General features: G+C 41.0%; 4 protein-coding genes across 5 annotated transcripts; 3 read left to right on the top strand and 1 right to left on the bottom strand.

Moving 5' to 3' along the window:
* On the top strand, nt 2,089–7,694 carry LOC8063122 (RNA-binding protein 24-B). 2 transcript variants are annotated; one of them, XM_002456684.2, is made up of 6 exons: nt 2,089–2,479; nt 2,642–2,774; nt 3,617–3,755; nt 4,170–4,203; nt 5,736–6,009; nt 6,344–7,694. In XM_002456684.2, the coding sequence occupies exons 1-6, from the start codon at nt 2,297–2,299 to the stop codon at nt 6,367–6,369; spliced, it is 789 nt and encodes a 262-aa protein (XP_002456729.1). In that variant the 5' UTR covers nt 2,089–2,296; the 3' UTR covers nt 6,370–7,694. The 2 variants fall into 2 exon arrangements, with proteins under 2 accessions (XP_002456729.1, XP_021312717.1); XM_021457042.1 differs by having other exon boundaries at nt 2,090–2,479; nt 6,364–7,694.
* LOC110433921 (DNA repair RAD52-like protein 1, mitochondrial) lies at nt 8,526–11,281 on the bottom strand. Its single transcript, XM_021457043.1, has 4 exons — nt 10,881–11,281; nt 9,868–9,905; nt 9,641–9,735; nt 8,526–8,912 (listed from the first exon to the last, which is right to left on the bottom strand). Exons 1-4 carry the CDS (start codon nt 11,156–11,158, stop codon nt 8,769–8,771), a joined length of 555 nt encoding a protein of 184 aa, XP_021312718.1. The 5' UTR covers nt 11,159–11,281; the 3' UTR covers nt 8,526–8,768.
* Nucleotides 12,996–20,752, top strand: LOC8063123 (mitotic spindle checkpoint protein MAD1). Its single transcript, XM_021457115.1, has 15 exons — nt 12,996–13,414; nt 13,704–13,803; nt 14,111–14,271; nt 14,692–14,889; nt 14,965–15,057; nt 15,235–15,357; nt 16,387–16,634; nt 16,852–17,023; nt 17,180–17,428; nt 18,440–18,602; nt 18,886–18,973; nt 19,051–19,120; nt 19,611–19,739; nt 19,816–19,854; nt 20,337–20,752. The coding sequence occupies exons 1-15, from the start codon at nt 13,187–13,189 to the stop codon at nt 20,424–20,426; spliced, it is 2,151 nt and encodes a 716-aa protein (XP_021312790.1). The 5' UTR covers nt 12,996–13,186; the 3' UTR covers nt 20,427–20,752.
* Nucleotides 21,270–23,829, top strand: LOC110433937 (probable beta-1,3-galactosyltransferase 8). The gene is made up of 9 exons (XM_021457116.1): nt 21,270–21,374; nt 21,501–21,722; nt 21,877–21,941; nt 22,120–22,313; nt 22,394–22,654; nt 22,758–22,845; nt 22,935–23,060; nt 23,166–23,275; nt 23,380–23,829. The coding sequence occupies exons 1-9, from the start codon at nt 21,369–21,371 to the stop codon at nt 23,526–23,528; spliced, it is 1,221 nt and encodes a 406-aa protein (XP_021312791.1). The 5' UTR covers nt 21,270–21,368; the 3' UTR covers nt 23,529–23,829.

Raw genomic sequence — 24,884 nt, forward strand, 5'->3', positions numbered from 1 at the left:
TAAATCTAGGATACAGATACATACGTCAGACGATACTGGACCAGGGGCTTTGATTCCTTCCTTGTTCAGAGAGGAAATACTGGACCAGAATATAATAAAAGATTCCCTTTTGCGATGAAGTAGGTAGCCAAATGATTAGAGCAAGAACAGCAGAATTGACGGGAGAGAAGAACAGCAGACGAAATAAAACAGTACTCAGAGTTTATTCTTAATGACAAATACTACACTTCTATATTAACACGAATCTATCACTACAGAGCATTCTAGGGATGATAACTTTGGTAAGTTAATCACCACCTATAAGAAAAATGCATAATTGGGACCACATCTCTGGAGAAAATCACAAGACATACACGTTCGGTGAAACGAAGCATTCACGGGAATTCTCAGAGCACACATAGCAAAATCGTGCACTTTGTCCAAAATGGAAGCTAATGGACTTGAACCGCATTCACACCTCCGCCTGCTAAATTAGCAGCCCATAGCCCCCACACAGTGATACTATCCATCGTCTGTGAACTTTCAACAGATGAGACCAGGACATTCCATCCTTCTTGATTTACAATTTTCTCTAACAACACCAACAAAACTAAAATTCTTGTAACTTAACTTCTTTGTCCCCAATATGTTAATTAAAAAAATATGGTAAATAATTTTATGTGTGTTCACCCATTAGTAATATAAATCAAATAAATTTTATGTGACATATACCTTAGTCGTCAGGGAGAAGAAAGGGGCACCTATTAGTCGGCAGCAAGACCTTGCATGGATAGGTACATACACACGGGCAGCATGGCATTGCATGGATAGGTACGTACACACGGCCACGCCGTCAAAGGTTGTATGGAGGCTGTGACCTTGCTGTTTGAGGGACGATCGAGCTGTGGAGGCTGTTGTTATCAGAGATGGCTTATAAACCACGAGAGATCTAGAGTTAGGAGCTAGGAGGCAAAAGCTTTGGCGCTGGGTCCTTGTCGAGCGACGGAGCAGATCCCGACCACACCAACTGGGCAGGCATCTCCAGCCGTCCATCTCCAGACCAGACCTGATGGCACATCATCATATATTCCTTTCAGTTTGCCAGTGCTAGGCAACCCATATCATCAAATATCTTCACTCGTGGAGAATGCCTTTGTGCATGCTTGATGATGTATACTATGCAAAAGTCTCCGGCCTCCACCAAAAAGCTTGTTGCCCTCTCACTCAATTGGACTGCTAGATCACAAGCGCTCACAATAACATCAGAGTATTGCTTTAGCCTTCACTGTTTCTTTAGGGCTGTACTAAGTGGCTTCAAATCAAAACACTCAAAGTTTCACAGATGGGCCATGGTATTTTTCTAGGTTATTGCAGCTGATAGGAAACATGGGAATATGGGTGAAATTTAATCAACTAATCGGCAAACTTTTGGCACAGTAAGTACATACAGACTATTAACCACCTAGAGATATGGGTTACTAACAGTATATAGTGTCCTAAAATATACCGCAACCCAAGCTTGTCAAACTTCCAAGAAAATCAAGTTTAAAAAATATCTACACTGTTAAGTTGAAATTAATAACCAAGTACATACCCAAGGCGATGTTGCTATAACTGACTTCACAAGTGTCCAATTGCCAAAGAACTCATGCACAGTAGCACTTGTGCATACTATATGTGCGGTTACCAACTATGTGCTCCTACAACAGCAATAAAAATAAGAACCATGTTAATATGTAAGAATTCATTAATTTTTTTTCCTCGTGTTATAAAGCCATAGAACTGAACAATTAGCAAAGCTCCGATAACAATCAAAATCCAAACACCAAAAGAATAGCACATGTTAAGATCCAGATAAGTTCGGAAAGAATCCACCTAAGCTCCCTAATCCCGTTGGAATAATCCCCATCATCCGTTCCGTTTCTGCCACTCTCCAGACAAGGACAGCCCAACGCCACCCTGTAACTACTGTTCACTCTGATAGGGGCAGTCCGGTCATTTTTACCTACTATTGGCGGGGGTGGGTGTCTCCCGGTGCATGGTATTTTTTATATGAGCGTGCTTTGGACCAAAAGGACCTGGCTGGTGCATTATAGCAAACACTAGTATATATTGCTGTTTCTGTACCCTACCCGCTCTCTCTCTCTCTCCTCTACCCCTTTTCCTCTAACCTTTAGCTTTCCTTCCTTCCTCCCTCTCCTCTCCTCTCCTCTTCCCCTCCTCTAACAAGAACTAGTTCCAGCCATTCAGATCCTAAGTTGCTGACCTTGCTGCTGCTTGTTGGAGGTAGATTTGTTGGATCTAAGTTGAAAGTACCATGAGTCCACCGAGTGTGATGGGGCAGTTTGGGGACACAACCTACACCAAGGTTTTTGTTGGTGGACTCGCGTGGGAAACCCAGAAGGAGACCATGAGGAAGTACTTCGAGCAGTTTGGGGAGATCCTGGAGGCTGTTGTCATCACTGACAAGAACACTGGCAGATCCAAGGGCTACGGATTTGTATGATTCTACACAATTCATCTCCTTTATATGCATTTAATTTCAGTAGACTTTATAAACATTTCGCCCCCCTGTTCATGTGTCACTTTTCTTTCTTTTCTGATGCAACATGTAGTGTTTGCTTAATTTCAGTTAATCATGCACCACGAATTCACATTGTAGGTTACCTTCCGGGACCCGGATGCGGCGATGAGAGCTTGCGTTGATCCCGCACCGGTGATTGACGGGAGGAGGGCTAACTGTAATCTTGCTTCCCTTGGGGTTCAAAGATCTAGGCCTCCTACTCCCCAGCATGGTTAGATATTTATCACAATTTCAGAGCAGTACGTACAAGGCAGTATAGAAGAAACAATTAGCTTGCTTGCTTAATTGAAAGCTTTTTATGAGAAGTTATCTTGAGTTGAATAGAGCATATCACCTATAAGCTTTTGAAAAAGAACAATCATAATAGTTATTATAGATGCACTACCTCTTCGAAATTGCTAGAAATTTTATATGCACTTTCACGCATGACCACAAACTAACAACCATGATTTTATGCACTAAAGGTTCCTTCATGCCATTAGAATCAGCAAAGAGCTTAAAGAGATGGCAATAGATTTGCCTAATTTCAATGAATGGCCAGCCTTAAGTGCGCAATGAGGGTATTGTGTAGGCATTCAGTAGAGAACAAAATGCTTAAATGTCTAGCTTTAACATGGTGCTACTTTAGTGTCCTAAAAACAGTGGTTTCTCTAAAACAGTTCATGTTAATTGGAATTGCTTTCAGTTAGAACAATAAATATATATTGACTTAGAAGGATATGCTGTTGGCCTTACTTGCGGGAAAAGGTAGAACTGAAGGAACATCAATAGTACAAAGATGTTAGTTATCCTCGAGCTAGGTGCCTTGTTTCAGATAATGTAGTATACTATTCCTAGGAGTGGATTATAAAACCTTCCAATGAAAACATAATCATATATTAATAAGGGGTAGCAACCAGAATCTTTTACTTCTATTATGTCGCCTTGCTTGCAACTGATAGACTGAAGACAGAAAGATGCAACTGCCTGTTTTTTAATTAGTGCCTTCTCATGATAATATTAGCAAGCAATGTGGGTAAATTTGCTTATGTTTCGCTGATGATGTTGCTACAGGAGGGGCTAGGAACTTTAGAGTGATGAAATCTTTCAGCCAGCAGGCAGGAATCCAAGGTGGACTGGGCGCAGCTTTTCCTTCTCATGCCACCTTCCCTCATTATGCCATCCCACAAGGCCTCCCCTACCATGTCTATGGGTACCCCTCTCTCTCTCTCTCTCTCTCTCTCTCTCTCTCTCTCTCTCTCTCCACACACACACATGTGGTCAGGATCGGGGCCCTGTGAAACTTGAAAGTCATGAGGGGGTGGGGCCGTGGGGGTATCACATGCATGACATGTGCATTGTGACATGCCACCTTGGTCAATGGTGAATGGGCATGAGGCTTTTATCTTGCACGCGCCTTACTCTCTCTTACAGACATATCCTCAGTCCCTCACACACGCATAAAGTAGCATGCGTGCTAGTGGCACATGATGGCAGCACTGTCATATGCTCACTCCCGTGAACAAGTAGCTCGCTCTCTCCAGCACATTAGAATGGAACAAATTTTCATAATTAATTTGTAAGGAAAAAACTAATATCCGATCCCCTTCTATCCTTCACTCTGCAGGTACTCTCCATATACCCCAGACGGTTATCCAACAGTAAGTACCTAATTATATTGCTAATAAGCTCTATTTACTTCACCAATGGTTGCTTTTATTTATTTACCATGAATTAATAGTGCAGTACCATGCATGCCACTGAGTGCATCAAAAGTATCTTTGCATTATGTATCATCAAAATTATGATATGATAAACAATGCATGGAAAATTGCAGTGTAACTTTTATGGCTAAAATATATGATTATGTAACACAATGTTCCACAGAAGAAAAATAAGTGCATATGGCACACAATAAGAAAATAATGTATGAATTACCCGGCTTTTTTTCCCTGATGAAGCCAGAATTACCGATCATTTTAGCTTCAGCAACTTTTCAGACCAAAACTTGAGGGTTGGCATTCAGATCTTGTGTGCTTAATGTACGATTCCTTTATGCTGGAAACAAGTTTTAAAAAGACTGACAGTTAGCATTCACCTTTTCTTAAAAGGTAACTGCAGTAGTATGTATAGCCCATCAAAGAAAAACATCAAATGATGAAATATTCAGCCAAAAGCCGTTTTGCTTGAACATGATAAAAAAAAGTTTTGGTCACTTTTTATCATCAAGAAATATAACATGAAGATGCAAAGAATACAATGTTACCATCTGAAAAATCTAAAGCAAGATGAACTGCCACATGACTTCATATAAAAACTAAAGGAACATACATTAGAGCACTGCTAAAGAGCTGCTCCTAAAAAGATTCACCTTCTGCCTACCTTTCCTGCATAATGACAATAATATGAGCTAAATCATCTAAACTATCCTTTCAAAACCATTTCCTTTCTTCAAGTTTGAGAGGAAAGAGGTAACTATCATTTAGAGTGGAATATCTGCTCGTGGATAGCCAATTGCTTTCCAGTGTTCCTCGAAACAATTATTCTAGATGATCAAGGGCCCAGAGTCTCTACTATTGCCATGTCCACTACAAAAACATGTACTCTCTATATTGAGCAATGACATAAGGAATACATAGTGGTTTCTGGTCCTAGCAACTTTTATCTTTCCCAGCCACACATGGCACGGGGCCTTAGTCTGTGAATCTCTAGTCAGTAGACACACTGTCAACCAAATAAGCTATAAAAACCAAAGGCAGACCCCAACCTGGACTGCTGGAGTACTGTAACAAAGCATATCTTTTAAAGTTGATCAAGGGGAGAGACATCCTTTTGATTTTAGTCTTAAGAAGGGCACCCCACCAAACCCGGGGAAACAGGCAGGAACCTCAAGCGCGCACACTTCTTTGGCAGCCGTGGAACCATCTGCGCTGTGTCAACCAGGGAGGTGGGCACATAACCATGCAGCACCAGGGATGGAACCCTGGTGAGGACACTGAGGAGCTCCGCACCTCATGTGCTCAACCACTGTCCTATCAGCGTCTGAACCATACCAAGTACTAGATAATACTAAGCTTTCTAATATATCAGATACTTACAAATGGAAAGAGTGGTAGATAACAGATTTTTTTTATCATGAGCATAATATAAAATATATAAATACTTAAATTGGATTCTCTTGTCTGTTAAATAGAACTTCTACAGTATATATGGAGGAGCTCAGTACCCATTTTATGGAGGAGCAGCAGCTGGCATGGTGACAGGAACAAGTCCCTTTTATCCATATTTCCAGTTTGGGCAATCAGGAAACACTACTACCAACTATACAAGTGGACAAGGCTACAACTTGCAATATCCACAAATGTTCCAGTTCTCGACTGTATCTTCTACAGCTGCAGCTGTCACCGGCTTTGCTCAGCAGTATGGAGGACCATTGTCACTAGCAGCAAGCCCTCAAGCCCAAGCAGGTATTTCTAGCTTCATTCTTCTTTATACCTAATTAGAAACATTATAAAAGGGATTCAAAAGTCATCGAATTGTGCATTTGTCATCCTAGCTTAATGTAGCACTTGATGCAAATTCTAAACTCATATATTGTTCTAATAACCTACCAGCATTCATCTTTCAATCTGTCAAGTTACAATGCAAGAATGTAAACTATTGTGCATGCATTGAAAACAGTAGAAAGTGTGATAAAAAAAAATATGCCTGCATTGGTTTGATAAGAAACTCAGTTCCCATGTTCTCAGAATTATTTGAACAATTTCTTTCTGCTAAGTTGTGATACTAATATCTTGACAGTCTGTATCCCCATTAAACAGGCATGACTATGGCACTCGCAGCTCCAACCCTGCCAACTCCAACACAGGCTGCTCATCCTTACCGGTTGATTCCCTCGCACTTCGCAGTGTCCGCTGCTCCAGAGCAACCCTTGGCCTAACCATGGTCTAAAACTGTCTCGTTTCCAATGCGTCGAGTCCATGCATCCATCTCTAACACCAAAAGGCACTATTGTAGATCATGTTTATCAGCCAAAGTGCTCACCTCCATATCCCACATGGTCATGTGGTGACTGGATATTAGCTTTAGCCCCAGGATGGGCACAAAGCTTCATGCCCCAAGGATGGGGTGTTCTAACAGACAAGTACAAACCCCAACCATTCTAACAATAGTCCAAGGAAGGACTTTTATCAGGGAGAGTTAATTTCAGACGTACCAAGACAAGGCTGTAGCTAAAAGAAACTAACAGTCAAGCATGACCCAGGGAGGGTTCATGCTGATACTTGTCAAATTGGACAACAATGACAGCTAAATAACTGATTTAACTAGCATGCCACTCCCACATTTCATCAGTAGAATCTCAACTGTACCTAGCTTAGGCATGGCATTTCTTGTTGAAGCATGAACCATTTAGCAAAACCTACCCTTCTATAGTCCTGCTGTTACCTAGACCAAATGCATTTGATATATGACCAGCGACTACTTGTGTAACAAACTCATCTTTTCTTTGCAAATGATTAGATGCACCAACTAACATTTTATTTGATCTTTCAGTTGATAGCTTGCATCTAGGTGGTCAAGGCTCTAAGGAGAGCCTGTGCCCCTAATCAGACACAGGTTCAGAGTAGTGCTAATGTTTGTTTTTAGCACTTGGCACTACCTCCTGTCACTCCAAACACAGTATTGGGGACTCCAAAGAAGGCTTTGGAGTAACCAAGCAATGCTGTGTAACTCATTAACACAATGGACCCATAGATAAATTTTTATTGTCTTGGGTCACCCCACTCATGTAGATGTCATTACTTCTCAGTGTCACTACCATGGTTAGGTCCAGGCCCCACCTCCCCAACCCCTTTTCCTCCCCCTCCCCCTTCTCTCTCTCTCTCTCTCTCTCTCTCTCTCTCTCTGCACAGCCAGAGACCTTAGTTCTCTTTAATCTACCAGGCATGGTGGTTGTAATAATGAAGTAGCACTATGCTACTCGTAGGACATGAAGAACTATTTGTTATTCCACCCTTCATATGTACTTAATATCCTGTCCATTTCAGTTCAGTAGTTGGTACTTATTTCCAACCATTGTTGTGCACCATATAATGTTGTGTAATATATGTCCTCTGTGCTGCACATTTCTTAGTCATATGGCCTTGTTCCAGTTGAATGTATTATTACATCTGTGAAAGTATGCATTTGAAAGCATTTACTTCATATAATAGGATAACACTATGAAGGCTTAGAATCTTAAGGTAACACCCTTGCCTAATAGCATTTTAGTTGAATAAATTCCAATGGTTGCGGAAGCTAGCATTTTCATAATACATACTACTGAACAAAACAAAACACTATTGTTGCCTTATAGTAATGTCTAGAGATTCTAGTATTAGGCTGCTAGTAGTACAAGCAACATCCTCTAGAGTTTTAGGTGTTCTACAATAAGCCATGCCTCTAGGTCGTCATGTTCATACTGCTATGATCATTAAATATGCATGTTTAACTGAAAAAAAAATACAAACAAACAGTTTACCTGGTCTCTGCAGTTCTATATGCAGAATTGAAGATGAAGATAATGAACAGTTTACGATAACTACATTCCAAGCAAACATGCCATGACATTTTAGAATGATGTCCTTGCCAAATATTGAAATAGGACATCATCAGTGTGAAACTACAGAAGAATTTTATCCCTTTTTGTTTTTGGAAGGGACAGTGAACAATAGATTCAGTTTACAATTAAGAAAAATGTATAAAAACAATATAGCATTTGACCTAATAATCCTGCAAAGGCATTGTAATTTCCCATAATAAAAGATATCCTGGAAAAACTTACCCAGTGATCTTGCAGTTGAAAAAAAAAAACATTAGTATGGGAGCAATGACTAGCATGAAAACATTTCGTCCAATGTGCTACCTACTAACACGTATACGAAAATATCCAGTTAAAGAATATCAAAAAAAAAAGCTATCAAGCTTTCATGAACATGTACTCAGGAATTTAGACATTGGAACAAGCTGCTTCATAACAAGCAAACAGCTCAGAACAGTAGTTGCATTGGTACTCTGGTAGCTTACATATAGCACGACAGCCTAAACTTCAAACACTTGCACATCCATATCACATTTAAGAAAAAGAAGCATGTCTAGTGCAAATGGGTAGCCCATTAAGGGACAATAGTCCGCGACAAACTGGAAGTATGCAAAAGCTCATGCCACAAACACTAACATTAGTCATCTATGACACATCTTCATGGTAGAGATGAAGTCCAAGACCAAGACGTGCACAAGCACGACGAAAAGCCATAGCTTCTGCCTTCTGTACGGGATCACCATAGCTTGTATCATCAACAGAAGCAGTTCCAGTGGCCTCTCTATAGATCTGATAGAGAGAACAGAGAGAGCAGGCAACATTGTCAATACACTCTTTATGTTACACTCTCCAACAACTTGGGTTTGTTTACTGATGTTTCAATTATATACTATCGTTAAAAAAAAAATCATGTACAATAAGACTATATCTACTGAAATAAAGTAGCCAGCACCAAATGAATCCATTTCTTCAAATGAGGAGGCCTCGGTTTGCATCTTTCATTACCAAAAGAGCAGAATGCTCTTTGGCATAGACAAACAGGACAGGCATGGCCAGCTTGCAGAAGTACCATAATAATTAACAAGCAGCAACAAAGTCAATTTGTCCAGAAAACAAATATCTGCCAACAGAGAGGAAACTAAATGGATCCAAATAATAACATGCTATGCAATACAAAACTTGCAAAATTAAAACTTCAAAACTTATGATAAATAAACCCACAATTCATCATCAATTAAATTAAGCATCAACAGATGAGGATTGGTAGACACTGGCATACAGAAAAGAAAGTTTCACAATAACAAGCTGGGAACTGGCAAATCCAACTGATAAACAAAAATTTCAATAGTCACGGTTAACCAGAACATTGTCGAAAACAAATGAAAGCAGACTTATTATTTGCCAAAACCTAAATGTAAGCCATAAGACCATACAAATTTTAAGGCCTCAGAATAACCTTTAGTTATAGAGATCAATCATGTATGTAAAAAAGCATTTTTCCGGAAGAGAAGAGGTACCTCTGCATCAATCCCATGAAGAGTCACTCGATAGACAACAGATACTGATTTCCCATCAGATGAGTAAACAATGCTGCGGACCTCGCCAGACCACTCTGTAATGGATTACAAAATGGTAGAAGTAGAACAAGAAAAGTAACTCCCTAACAGTGACAGTTCAACCTTTCTGAACTTATGCCATCAAAAAAGAGCACAAACAAATATCCTAATGATGACGAGAAGTTTACCTGGAGCATGTATGTTAAGAATTTTGTTCACAATGTGCCTGCAAGAGGTATCTGAAGTGAGATCACAAGGATATTATATTTATATATATATATATATATTAAAGTAATAAAAACAAAATGGGATCAAATGATCCACATATTGCTGAATCCAGCATTCTTTCCTCTAAATAAAATGTTCATGGTGTAAAAACATAAAGTAGTTATTAAACATAAACCATAAAGAACGTTTGACTCTCATATTGCAAAGGAGGGCCTATTGTCAATAGCTAAAAATGCCAAAACTGTGAAATTTTCTTTAATAAATCTGATTAGAGATACGGTTTATTTTATGTTTGTCAAATGCTCAGTCCATGACAGCTCCCACAGAATTGTGCTGCAGGAGCAACCTCTTAAATTAGAAAGCCCATAACTCAAGTTTATATTCTATAGGAGTGCGACAACTTTCGTCCTAACTACCTCTTGCAGGCACATTGTGAACAAAATTCTCAACATACATGCTGCAGGTAAACTTCTCGTCATATCATTAGGATATTTGTTTGCCCTATTTTTTTATGGCATAAGTTCAGCGAGGTTGAACTGTCAGGGAGTTATTTTTCTTGTTCTACTTCTATCATTTTGCACTCCATTACAGAGTGGTCGGGTGAGGTCCGCAGCATTGTTTACTCATCTGATGGGAAATCAGTATCTGTTGTCTATCGAGTGACTCTTCATTGATCAATCAGAGGAGTATTTACTAATATCTCACTTCAGAGAACTGCAAAAAAAATTTAAGAACCTACCCATCGACTCTCTCTCTCCTTAAAATATTTTGATTATCGAAACCAAGAAACCTACTCATAAACCCACTCATGGACTTACTCAAACGTAACCTAACATTTACACATAAATCTGCAAGACATAATCTGGTTAAATGAGCACAAATGTCCGAACTGTTCCAATCGTTCGCAGCATTGCAAGATAGAAGTAAAGGTTGGTTCCTTGGGTGATCGCTACCGATCGTGTGAGTGACTTACCATGGGATGTACTTGATGGCGAAGCCATTATCCTCGACGCGGGTCTTCACGAGGGAGTCCGGAACCCTCTTCCCGAGCTCCTTGAGCACCTCGGCGAGCGGCCTGCCGATGCCCTCGGTGGGTGCGGCAACCTCGCCGCCAGCGAAGTCGTTGTCGTCCTCCGACGGAAGCTCCGGTTCCTGCGGCCGACGAGACGCGCGGGCCTTTGCGGCGAAGGGGCGCGCAAGGCGAGGGGTGGGCGCGAGGCGGAGGAGGCGGGCTAGGGCACCTGGAGCCATGGCGGGGAGCGGGCAGAGTCTCGGGGCCTTGGGGGAAAACGAAGGGGAGGGTTTTGGTTGGGTTTTGCAATTGGAGAGTCGCCGTCGCGTCCGTCCCAAGCACGATGACAATGGGCACCTCGACAGTGGTGCGGCACTGCGGCCCAGCCGTTCAGGTTCATCCATCCATTCCAATCTTAGAAGTCTGTCGCAACTAAGGCGGTTTAGATGGAAAAAGTTTTTAGATTTTGACACGGTAGTATTTTCGTTTTTATTTGACAAATATTATTTAATTATAGAGTAACTAGACTTAAAAAATTTGTCTCGTGATTTATAGGTAAACTGTGTAATTAGTTATTCTTTGTTTCTCGTAGCAACGCACGAACATGCTACCTAGTAGTATATAAAACGGGGAATTTTCAATTATTTGTTGGGCGAGGCAAGAAATTTGAATTGTTTCTTTAGTTATTCTCAACTATAAAAAAGAAAATTTCAATTGTGAACTACTCCTTTCATATATAATATTCTTTTTATTATATATATAATAAGTCTACTTTGGAATGATAAAATGCTAAATTTTTTAAGGTTATGTTTAGTTTTATCCAAAATAAAAAATTTATTATCCTAGTAAGGACATCTTGAGGCCTTTTTGGGCTTTTTGGCATCTTAAGATTAAAATTCAAAATATAGAATAACTACTTTTTTACCAAAAAATTTACATAATGTTTAGTTCTATTATGCAAAAATGATGGATTAAAACTTAATTTTTTTTGGAACTAGGTAAATTCCCCTCGCGTTACTGCGGGATTTTCTTAAACATAAATTATTATATACATAGCATTATATTTAGTCTATTATGTATCTCCATATATGAATTTGACTTGCATGTATTTTATTGTATTAGATCTAGTAAAAAATTGCTAAACTAATAAAACAAAAACTAATATTTGGTTACATTATAGAGAAATTAATTGGTGATGAAACAAATAGTGTATGTACATGACTTGTATGTGAATATATTAAACATTTAAAGTATTTCACATGATATAGATGACATGGTTATTTTTATAATTAATATGGAATGAAATGGACTTAGTGGGGAATGATGTGGACATCTTACATGAAGAGATAAAAGATTTAGTGGGTCACTTAGTAGGGAATGATGTGGACACCTTGCATTAAGAGAGAATTCATCTAGTGGAGTTTAGCTTTATAAGAGTTATAGATACATAGTAGGGAACTAAACACCTCTATAAAAAAACATGGCATTTGGAAACACACACAATAAATCTAAGAGCAACTCCAACTCAAGTCCCTAAATTAAGCCCTTAAATTTTTATTTACATGCTATAATAAAAAAAGTAGGAGCTCAAATTAAGACTCAACTTCAACCCACCTCCTAAACAAGTAGGATAGGGGTTCTAGATGTGAGGGGTTGAAACTATAATTTAGAAGGGCATGAAAAATGAGAGCCCAAATAGGAGGTGGGTTGAAGTTGATTTTTTTAATCAAGTCCCTATATTTAGAATAGGGACTTGTTTAGGAGGTGGGTTAGAGTTGCTCTAAGTCCACTATTATTCACCCATATTAAAACCTCCCCAAACATCTCTCTCATTTACATACACGAGATAGATTTCAACGGACTCGCCATTATGCACGTGTGAACCATGCCTATGTATTAAATGAATACATTCATTTAGAATAGTGACAGGGTTTTTAAAGTCTAACACCTTATTTTTATAAAAATATTTATCAAAAAATAATATATTATAAAATATATTTTTTAAAAACAGATCTGTTCATATAATTTCAAACTCTATAGCTTATAAAAGTTTTGTCAAAAACAACTTTACTGCCCATCTTTCATTCTCTCCTGGATCTCCACCGCTTGATTTTCAAATCGAATCGCTCAATCTCTCCTTCCCCACCGCCTCCACCTCCATCCCCGCTCCCCTCCCCACACTGCTCCGGCCTCCCCTCCAGAAGTCCAAAACCCTAGCAACCAGCTGTAAGCTTCCAGAATCCCAGGGGCGGGAACAAGGCGGCGAGATGATTCTCCGGACTCCACCACAGAGGAAGCGCCGCGCTGGCTCTAGCGCTGGCGACGACGCCGACCTTGCTCTTGTCAAATCCGTGGGCGGCGCGAGCGCGACCGGCCGTAGTCCGGTCTCCGATCGCCGCCTGGTTCTCTACGACCGCCCCACCGCCCTCGTGCCTGCCGACGCCCCCGGGGAGCCGTTCGACGACATGGTCTGCACGTACCACTGCCGCCAGATGGTGAGATCGCTTCGACCCTTCCTCGTACTCCTATGGGTTTTTAGCTCGCATTAGCATTTCGTTACAGCGATTGGGAGCTGTCTATTACTTTCCAAACATGTGGTTGATGACTTGATGTCGGTTTTGGTCACGCGCGTCAGAATCGAAGCTATTCAAACCATTTTCAGTTCACACATGATTAGTTGTTTGGATCAAGGAGATCCTTGATATTGTAAAACTAATTGCGTGTTCTGTTGTGATATACATATTGATGTTTTTTTGTCATGCGTGCATTTCTGAATTCTGAAAGGTGAAATCGGAGTTCATGGTGGCACTGGACACTGCAGAGAAGCAAGTTCAGGAGTATCAAACAAAACTTGTTGCATTGGAGGAGCAATTAACTAAGAGTGGTATGTTTGGTCTGCCATGATTTCTTATGCATACTGTGTGAATAGGGTTGGTTTCAGTTAAGTGTTAATTAGCTATATGGATTACGACTGTCATTTCAAGATATATCAAACATGACCACTCTCAAAGTTATATGTACAACAAGTTCTTTACGTCTAGGAGTTAGGAAACTAGGGAAAACAAGTAGTATTGAATTTGTCTTTTGTTCTAAGCAACCTGAATTCAGGTGTTAGTATTATTTTGCTAGAAGTGGAATCAACAAACTACAATTTATTGCCTTCAAAAAAAAACTACAATTTATTGCTGTAGAGGATGAAAGGATGCAGTTCCTGGATAAACTCAACTATGTGGAGCAAGAATTAGCAGCAACAAAAGGGCGGGAGAGTTCATTACAGGAACGGCTACTAAAGGAGTTGAGTGAATATCAGGAGCGGTATCGTGGTCAAGTAATGAAAATTAATGAACTTGAGGTTATCTTCTTACCCTTTGTCATATTTTTTTTTGGGGGAAATCCCCTTTTGACACATGATCTGCATCTTTTCATTTGTTGTATCCCTGTGTTTCTTGCAAGGAACTTCAGTGCAGGAGTGCCTTGACGGCCTCGTGTATACCATATTTACTATTGCATCATATGTAGCATTGAAATTGCTTTGGGCTGATACAATGAGTATCGTGCTTCATGTTTGCTAGAGTGTTGTTTCTTGTCAGTGCATTTTGTCCCTTTCTCGGGGTGGAGGGAGCATGAAACATGTGTTTTATTATAATATGGCATGGTGGTAATCCTATGTCAGATTTATGAATTAGTGTTTATGGCCATATTTAAACTACATTGTGGCATATATTTGTTTTATCAGTGGACATGAATAGTGCCATGCTTCATGGTAATGTAGGCACGACTCAATAAAGAGACTGGTTCTAGGATCAGTGCAGAATCATCAGTATCATCTGCGAAGGAATTGATCAAAGACTTGGAAGGGAATTTGCATCGATTATCTGAAAGTTCAGAAAGGGAGAAGAAAACCCTTAAGAAGGAACTTTCATATGTGAAAGAAGACCTATCCTTATCTGCTTCCAAAAATAATGCTGAGGTTTGTATGGTTAAACTGTTGCAATATTTATTTGTGGTTGCCTGTTGACTTAACTATTTCAAACCTTTGGGATAGCTTGAGAAAACAAGACTCAGAGCAGAAAACTATGAGAGTGAGGCAAAGTTGTTGAACGAGCAGTTGACCAACTTGAAAAAGCAACTTGACGAGGTCAGTACTCAGTATTGATCTGATTTACACAATTATATTGTCTATACTGTTTCCAGTTCTTGTCCTTCTGAAAATGGAGCCCCTAACAAAAATATCCGCACTTATATCTATTGGTTCTTCATTTGGTTCCACAGTCACACACTGCCATTAATTTATATTTTATATGGTCTTGATCAGTGTCTCCGTGAGAAGAATGAAATGGAGCTCAAGCTATTGAACTCTAGTGCTTTGCTTAATCAAAATGCCTCAACGGATGACCAGAAGTTGATCAAGCTCTTGCAAGAGGAGCTCCGGAATTATGTAAGCATTTCACAAATTTGATGTCTCCTTGATGTTTGATGGTCGCCATGTAGATACTTGATGTAAATTTATTTCATTCAGTTTGTCTTGTGACATTCTTCTTTTTTATATATGGCTATCCAGTTATTTCTGGCCAGAATAAAAGTTCTCAATTTAACATTGTTATTCAACATGTATACCTTCTCAATGATATAGTTTAGTTCAAGGACCTCTCTAAGCGGTGGGGCATTCAAGTTATGTTACCTATATCTTGGAAGTTCAAATATTGATACAATGTACTCCCTCCGTCCCAAATTATAAGTCATTCCAAGAATCTTGGAAAGTCAAAGCATCTCAAGTTTGACCAAATTTATATGATGAAATAATAACATTTATGATACCAACTAAGTATCATTAGGTTCTTCATTAATTATATTTTCATAGTACCTATTTAATTTCATAATCTATAACTTTGGTCAACTTTGAGATACTTTGACTCTCCAAGATTCTTGGAATGCCTTATAATTTGGGATGGAGGGAGTAGTTGATTGGATAGTTTCTTCTTGAAGCAAACTCTGCTACTTTACAATACTCTGACATTGCTATCTTGTTTTTTCTCCTATCTATAATTTCCTGTTTTTCCATTCAACACAACATGTAAAATTGTAAATGCAGTACTGTCACAAGGGATAACAGATGTGGCTAGCTAGATCACTCAATGTCAAAGTCAACAGCAGATGTTTTCAAAGTTTTGGTACAGAACTCAGAAATAAGAAAAAAAAACTGAGCAAGTGTGTAACTCCATTTATTATGGCACCCTTTTACCATGCGGTGCATTTAGTTACATGATGCTGTATCGGTTTTGCATGATGAAGTGTGACTCTCTTTTATTTTGTTATAGATTCCTGTATCCCTTAGTTTGAGACATGTCTGTTCTTTCAGTAACGACCTGCTATGCAGTTTCCTAAACCAAATAATACTGTTCAAGGACTTGCTAGGCATTTTCTGAAATTACACTGTTAATCCATATGATTATATCTTTTTATGTAGGAAAAAGAAGTGCATGAAGCTAAAAGGTTGAAGTCTTCCCACACGAATGTTGAGTTGCTGAAAGAAAAGCTATTGGAGGAGCAGGGGCGCAGGGAAAGAGCAGAGCTTGAATTATCAAAACTGCAGGAAATTGATGCCAAAGCACATAAGTTGGAGCTTGAATTAGCATCTTGTACAGCACTGCTCAGCAACATACCTGATGTGTCTTCTTATGCTGACATACCTCAAAAGATCGCAGATCTGCAAAAGTGTGCATACTCAATTTTTCTTTGATATTTCATTGCCATTTACACTATCCAGCGTATTATGTTCTTACAATGTAATCATGCAAAACTGCCAGTACATATTGCAACTTATAAAACATGATATATAGATTTGTTTTGCATGAAGGTTATTATTTTTAGTTTGTTGCTGCTCATCTTTTCTTCATATGAAATTCACATGGTCATCTGAATGATTTGACAGGCAAGCATTGACAAATTTGAACAAAGTTGGTGAGGTAACATCAAGGTTGAAAGAATTAGAGGTTGCACTAGAATTTGCTGATCTCAGCAAGCAACGTGCAGAAGGTGAAGCCACCCTTGCTAAAGAGAGGGCTGAAACTGCTACTAGGGAGGTCAAGCGCCTTGAGCTTATGGTACCGTCTACCTGCTACACTAGTAATTTTCTATTTTCTATTTTCTATCCCTATGTACATTACCTGTGTAGATTTATATGCAGTATGAAAAAACATATCTTCATGTGGCGTATATGCTTAGACTTCTGTTCATTATTGCCTGATTCTTGTGGTCAGCTTGCTGCAATCAGTGAAGAAAGAGATAAGCTGAGAAAGGAACATCCTACAGAGTCGGATCAGTCTGGGATGGAAAAAACAATAAGAGAGCTGGAGAGCATTATACACGAGCTGAAAGAACTGATTAGTCACAAGGACACTGAACTCAATATAATGAATGAAAGATTAAGCCTTGAAACAAGGAAAGTGAAGTCTTTGGAGAGAGAGGGAGATCAGCTACGCTCTCAGGTGGCCTTACTAGAGTCCAAGGTAAGGACACCCGAGATCACCTGTTAAATTTTTTCCTTGATAATCCTACTCTGTTATTTTGAACAGTTGTAGAAAAAAAGGTCAGCCTCATATGGCCCAATATAATTCTTGAAATATGTTTTTGTTGGATATACTGCCTAAATCTCAGATGTCACAAAGTTAGATTAATTGTTGCTAGGCAGGTTAACAAAAATGTTCGTGTCCACAATTTTTTCTTTAAATGGCAGACATTAGGTTGTCTCTCGACAGTTCTACGATATGACAAAGTCTTTCTGCTTGCTTCCTTGCTCATGTACACACTCATTCCACTATGCCAGTCTTCCTTTTTTTTCCTGATGAAACCTATGTCAGTCTTCCTGACCAATTAAAAATAAGGAATTGTTCACATGATTGTTGGCTTGTCGCACAACCGCGTTACAACAGAATCTTCTGCTGGTTGCCTGACTCAAGCACATATTTGTTACACCATGCCAGTTGTAATGTGGTTCTATATATATCAGTGTTAAAATATTATTCTTGACTTTCGCTCTTTGCACATTTAGGGCAGGTTCTTATTTGCCAATCTCTTATTGGTGTAGATTTACCAGTTTCAGTGGAGTATCCATGCTTTATTCCTGCTGGTACAATGACTCAGTGAGCATTTCCCATCTTTCTTGTCATATCGTTAGCATCCCTGAACCACTACGTATAGGAACTTCTGCTATAATTCCCAGGCCTGTGAGCTGAAGCATAAAAAACTAAGGGTGGTTGTGCTGTTCTGCTTCCAATGAAACTTTGGTGGATGCTTTTATGCTGAAGATGTCTGTTTTGTTGATGTCTCATGGTTATCCTTTGTCTACTGGCGTTGTCTTGTGAAACTTAGCACATGTATAAATCCTGCGTCTTTAAAATACAGTTAGTTGAGTGTGCAGCTATTGATATGTACTCTGTGAATTCTACTAATTTAACTTGCAACATTTCTCCTGTTCTCCATGCTTCTGCTAGCTTCAAAGTTCTTGTCATATTTGACAGTTAGGTCATGGAGATTACTCTGCCTCGAGCACAAAAGTACTGCGCATGGTAAATACTCTTGGAGTCGACAATGAAGCCAAGCAGACAATAGAAGCACTACAAGCTGAACTAAAGAAAACAAAAGAGAGGCTGCAGGCAGTTGAGGAACTGAAAGGACAAGCTGGTATGCAGTCACATCTCACATTATTTGTACTGTTCATTATCCTATGGATTCCTATTTTAATTTATTGTCGTATGCAAAAACTTGTTTACTGCTTCTGCTTACTCTAGTCTACAATGTGTTTGCTAAGTGGTTTGTGTTTGGAGTAGTTACTTAGTCTAACAAAAGATACATCTAATCTGTATTTAAATGGAGTGAACTGTCTTTGGATAGCTTGTACCTTTTATGCTCAATTCCTTGTTTTTTTTTCTTTGAGTGCACTTATAAATGGAACATTGACATGCAGATGCTGGAACTGTGGTAGACGCTAATATTGCTGAAAAGTTGGCACAACTTAAGAATCAAATTGCAACACTTGAAAAACGTGAAGAAAGGTGTGCACCCTATTATTTCTCCTCTAGAATCTGTTATACATTTTGTTTGTTATAGCATCGTACTTTGTTCAAAACAGATACAAGGCGGTGTTTGCGGAGAGGATCTCAGTCTTCCGGAAAGCCTGCTGCTCCCTTTTTGGTTACAAGGTAATGATAATGTAACACACACCATATGAGGGCAGCTTTTTGCTAAACAACCCCCAACCCCTTCTCTCTCCATTTAACTGTTTTAGCCACCTGTAGAAATTCTGTATGCATTTTTCTTAGCTGCTATCAATTGAAATACAACTAGCATGAAACGTAGCTGTAGATCATGTTGTTCAATGTTGAGTTTAACAGAGTTATGTGTTGAGCAATTAATGCCCAACAGCAGGGCTCAAGCTAAAAAGCAATATGCACCTTGTTACTGGAGGTCAACATATTTTATTATAATGATAATCTTGAGCTTGTCTTTTGGAGGCAAAATTTCGAGGTTCGCATATGTGATGTCCATTTCAGTAAACATCATGTATTCATGTACATTTTTTTCCTCTGTTACTATATTTTTCTTGAATTTTCCTTCTTGCATGCTTTTAACTCTATCCAGCTATTCAACATAAATGATCTGTGCATAACCTTTCTTTTTTCATGGTTTTAGATAGTGATGAATGATCAGCAGCAGTCAAATGGGATCCCTGTAACACGCTTTATTCTGCAGTCAGTTTACGCCCAAAGCGATGATGAAAAGCTTGAGTTTGACTATGAATCAGGAAGCACTAATATCGTGGTAAGACTATCACACTGTTGAAATTATCTTTTATATATTTTACTGGAACATCATTTGATGTTACTGATATATACAGGTCAATGACTACACGTCCCAACACGAAATTGCTCAGCAGGTATTAAGCTGGTTAATTTCATTTTACTAGCAAACAGCAAGTACTCGTGCATCCTAGCTGTTTGAAGTCCCCAGTTTCTACCTTAAAACTATACATTTGTTTTTCTTTGGAACTTGATTCCTGAGCTGGTATGTGTTTAAATTGCAAACCGATATATGACATGTTCAAGGTTCTGAAGCTCTGATACTGAATCAGGCTGGAACAGACTAATCTACGTGATTACATAAAATCACATTTGCTATTGAGGGTTGCACTTGTGTTGATTGTCTAATTGGTCTGTTGACCATAGGAAGTCAACTGTTTGTAACAGTGGAGTTCCCCATTAGTAGTTTGTCCATAAATACATTTGTTATGGATCTGACCTAACCTCTGTACACTTATGGTTGGCATTGTTAGAACAGTTAGCTCCAAGACGGTTTTAAATTTGTATCGAATTGGAAGTGGAATTTACTGCCGCAGAAGATCTAACCAGTACTTTTCAGGTCGACATCTTCATAAGGAGGATGAACTCCATACCAGCCTTCACTGCCAACCTGACAATGGAGTCTTTCAACAAAAGAAGTATATGCTGAAGACATGAAACTAGTGTCAGGGCACATTGCTGGATGTTTGTTTGTTTAGAATGATCCTCCATTGATGTGAAAAGTATATATATGAGCACTCACATGGATGGGTGAAAACTGCTTCTACCAATTGAAATTGATGCTGGGGTTTTGGTTCTTTATCCCATGTATCCTGTCTTAACAAGGCGTACATGAGTATTACGGGGCATGGCGACATAATGTTGAAGCTTATGGGTTGTCTATAGTGTAGCTACCAGTTAACTAGGAATGCTTTACTTGATTCGCGCCAATCATGACTAATGTTATTCCTCTGAGAGAACGTGAGTTTTGCTGCAGATGGGCTTCTCTGATCAGTCTCGGATGGCTGAAATTCCGCCATACGTTGTCATATTTGTATATATGTCGTTATTACAACTTGCAGTTACAGGTATGCCAACCATTTGTAGCTGAATTCAAGAGCAACGGCTTCAGTGAAACTTCACCCGGGAAATCAGTAAACTGCCATCAGCTGGCTTTACTTGTATAGGCACCCAACGATAAATGTCGGAGACGCATCAGAACTGAACGATCTAGTATCTCCACCATAACTGAAAAGGGGAACGCGTTGCCTCCCATTTCTCCATCCTTTTCCGGCCAGGCCAACCGTTGATCAGTCCATCCCGCCAGAGATCGACGGCTCTCGTGCTCCCGCGCTGCGACTCGGCTGCGACTACGAGCCTCACACGGTCGGCGTGAGAGTTGGGACGCCTCACACGAAATGGCTCCCCGAACCGAACCCTCCCGCGGTGCAGGCGGCCCGGGCAGATAGCAGGCGTGTTGCTCGCGCCTCGGCACATAAATCGTCTCCGATCTCCAAGTGCCCGGCCACCCTGGTCGTAGCGGCCTACGGGCTCTTGGGCAGAGAGAAGTTGCATAGCCAGTAGCTCCTGCCCCAGCTGCTGCGCCAAAGCAATGATGGTATGTGTGTGTGTGTGCATTCAGACGATGTCAGCTCGTCATGCATGTCCATGAGTCTCTGAGATTTCTTCCTGCTAGCTGCAAATGAACGAAGTGACGGTGTTTTCCGTGCCTTTTTTGGTGTAGGCACTGACGGAGCGGCAGCCGCAGCTGGAGAAGAAGCCGCCGAGGGGGAAGGCGCCGCTGTCGGGGAAGGCTGTCGTGGCGCTGTGCGTGACGAGCTTCGTTGTGGGGCTGCTGCTCAGCGGCAATGTGTCGCTCATGTCGGCCTCGGCGTCGGTGTCCTCGAGCAGGGACAGTGCCGAGAACGAGAAGAGCATTCGTGTTTCCGGCTGCGACAACAAGCGTGTAAGTCTGCTGAGAACCCTTTTTTTCCCCTGATGGTAGCCTGTGGTAGTAATTATCTATACTACGTACTAATTTTGTTACGGGCTCACTGAGCCTTGCACCGTTACTGCACGCATCCTCGCATCTGATCGAACTCTGAATAATCTCTGATCAGAAACTCGGAGAGAACCACCCCAACGATCTCCTGAACGAGGTGTCGAGGACTCATGAAGCAATCCAGTAAGCACTCCGCCTCGAACAACTAACTTGCCAGCAGGAGCAGGCACATACGTGCAGTACTGCAGTGCATGCCTTTTGTCTTGGCAATCACATTCATTCCACAGTGTACGCTATACGGCGAGGTCATATGGAGACTCATGTGTCGTGGACTCGTGGTGCCCTGCTGAACTTCTTGTAGGTCGCTGGACAAGGCAGTGTCCACCCTGGAGATGGAGATGGCCGTGGAGCGCGCGAGGAGCGGCGGCGGCAGCGGCGCGGCCGTGGCATCCGGCGGCAGGACTCCCCAGAAGGCCTTCGTCGTGGTCGGCATCAACACGGCCTTCACCAGCAAGAAGCGGCGCGACTCGCTCCGCGACACCTGGGTGCCCAGAGGTACACAAAAGGACCTTTCCCTACCGGCCGGCCGGCCAATAAGCCATTCGTAACACGCGGGACGGCGGCGCATCATGCAGGGGATAAGCTGAGGAAGCTGGAGCAGGAGAAGGGGATCGTGATCCGGTTCGTGATCGGGCACAGCGGCACGCCCGGCGGCGGCGCGCTGGACCGCGCCCTGGACGCGGAGGAGGCCGAGACCAGGGACTTCCTGCGGCTGGACCACGCCGAGGGCTACCACGAGCTGTCGTCCAAGACCAGGACCTACTTCACCACCGCCGTCGCCACCTGGGACGCCGACTTCTACGTCAAGGTCGACGACGACATCCACCTCAACCTCGGTACGTTCGTTAATTACGTGCTGCCATTCATAATTCATTGCAATTTCCAGCGATTCGTGTCAAGTTGTTATGTAAATCTCAAGGATTTCGTTTCCAACTGCAGGGATGCTGTCGAGCAGGCTGGCCAAACACAGAACGCGGCCGAGGGTGTACGTCGGCTGCATGAAGTCCGGGCCTGTCCTGTCACAGAAGTGAGCTAAATATCTATAAGAACACAGGAGCAAGAGCATTTTTGGTTCTGTCGAGTGAGACCTGTAGTATGTTTGTATATGTGTTGCAGAGGAGTGAAGTACCACGAGCCAGAGTACTGGAAGTTCGGTGACGAGGGCAACAAGTACTTCCGCCACGCCACCGGCCAGATCTACGCCATCTCCAAGGATCTCGCCGCCTACATCTCCATCAACCAGTTATTATTTCCTGACGGCCATATATGTATACTCTATCTTGCATTGTGTCATGTGTGGCCGCGTTCCTCTGTGCCTAATGACGTACGTACGTGTATGGTTTCCAGGCCCATCCTGCACAGGTTCGCGAACGAGGACGTCTCGCTGGGCGCGTGGCTGATCGGGCTCGAGGTCGAGCACGTCGACGACCGGAGCATGTGCTGCGCGACGCCTCCAGGTACAGCACCACCTCCGCTCTCCGCCTGAATAGTTCACCAGCACCTAGTGCTCAGCTCAGCTGTAACGGCGCGAGCCTGCGGCTGCGTCTCTGTGTGTGCGCAGACTGCGAGTGGAAGAAGCGAGCTGGGAACGTGTGCGTGGCGTCCTTCGACTGGTCGTGCAGCGGCGTCTGCAAGTCGGTGGACAGGATGCGGCACATCCACAAGGCGTGCGGCGAAGGCGAAGGGGCCGTCTGGAACGCCGCCACATGAGATTGGCTATCTCGCCGGAACCGTTGATGTATGTGTGGAGCTTCACTTATTGGCGTCCAATTTTCTGAAAATGCGAAGGCGAGAGGGAAGAGCTCTTGAACCACTGTTTACCATGAACATTCCGCATGGCGAGTATGGTCGTTTCACTTGAGACGTCATGTTGCGATCCACGTAAAAGCGCATGGATTGGTGTGTGTGAATGTGATTGTAGAAACAGAGGGGGAAATGGTACTTGATCGACCAACTGCAGTAAAGCTGCTGCTTACTAATCATGATTTTATTTTGGCCCTTTCTGATCCAACAATATTGCACTGTGGCCCATGAATATGGTAAAACTATTACTAGTACTAGGGCCTCGTTTAGTTCCGAAAAGATTTCAGATTTCGGTACTGTAGCATTTTCGTTTTTTTGGCAAATATTATCTAATTATAGACTAACTAGGATCAAAAGATTTGTCTCGTGATTTACAGATAAACTGTGCGATTAGTTTTTATTTTTGTTTATATTTAATGTTTCATGCATGTGCCGAAATATTTGATGTGACGAAGAATCTTGAAAACTTTTTGGTTTTCGGGGTGAACTAAACAAGGCCTAGTACTCCTTTGCCCCCCCCCCAACCCCCCCAAAAAATACACGTCTACTCAGGAGTCGATTAATTCTAAAATTAACAAAATTCATTAAAAAAGTATTAACATTGTATCTTCTTACAGGTTCGTTATGAAACTGCATAACTAATCTAGTGATACTTATCGGTATCAACATTTGTATTTTTTATATATGATTTGATTAAGTTTGAGAGATTAGTTGATTACTCAAAATCACTCTTTTTTTGGATAGGGGGAGTATAAATACCCGTGCTCATAAAGAGAAAGATTGTCATACACATGTTCATATCCATCCTAGCCCGTGTTTCTCTTTCGGAGAATGGTAGATTGACCAAAAAAAGTCATAACAAATAAATAATAAATATGTTGTTGTTAATGTACATGTCGCCTATATCACTAAAATATAATTAATAAAATTGTGAGCATCAATCTATGCTCAAGCAGACTATTGAGTTGACCATTGTAACTAACAATCGATCAAAGATGGGAGCTACTTGTAGCATAAATTGCTTGGTTGTTAGTCAAATTTTAAGTTGCTTTGTTTTTTTATCCTAATACACCATTTGAAAATAAACATAGAATTATGTGTGATAGTACAATGTAATGGATTGGTTTATTTTCTTAAAACAATATAATAAATTGGATTTTCATCACTAGGCTTGTAAACTTATCAAGAAAAATGGTTATCTTGTTGTTTAAACAAACTAAGTAATTGGTTAAACTCTTCGTTGGCGAACCTATCTCACAAATT

The sequence above is a fragment of the Sorghum bicolor genome, chromosome 3 (assembly GCF_000003195.3).
Source record: "Sorghum bicolor cultivar BTx623 chromosome 3, Sorghum_bicolor_NCBIv3, whole genome shotgun sequence".
NCBI classification, from domain to species: Eukaryota; Viridiplantae; Streptophyta; class Magnoliopsida; order Poales; family Poaceae; genus Sorghum; species Sorghum bicolor.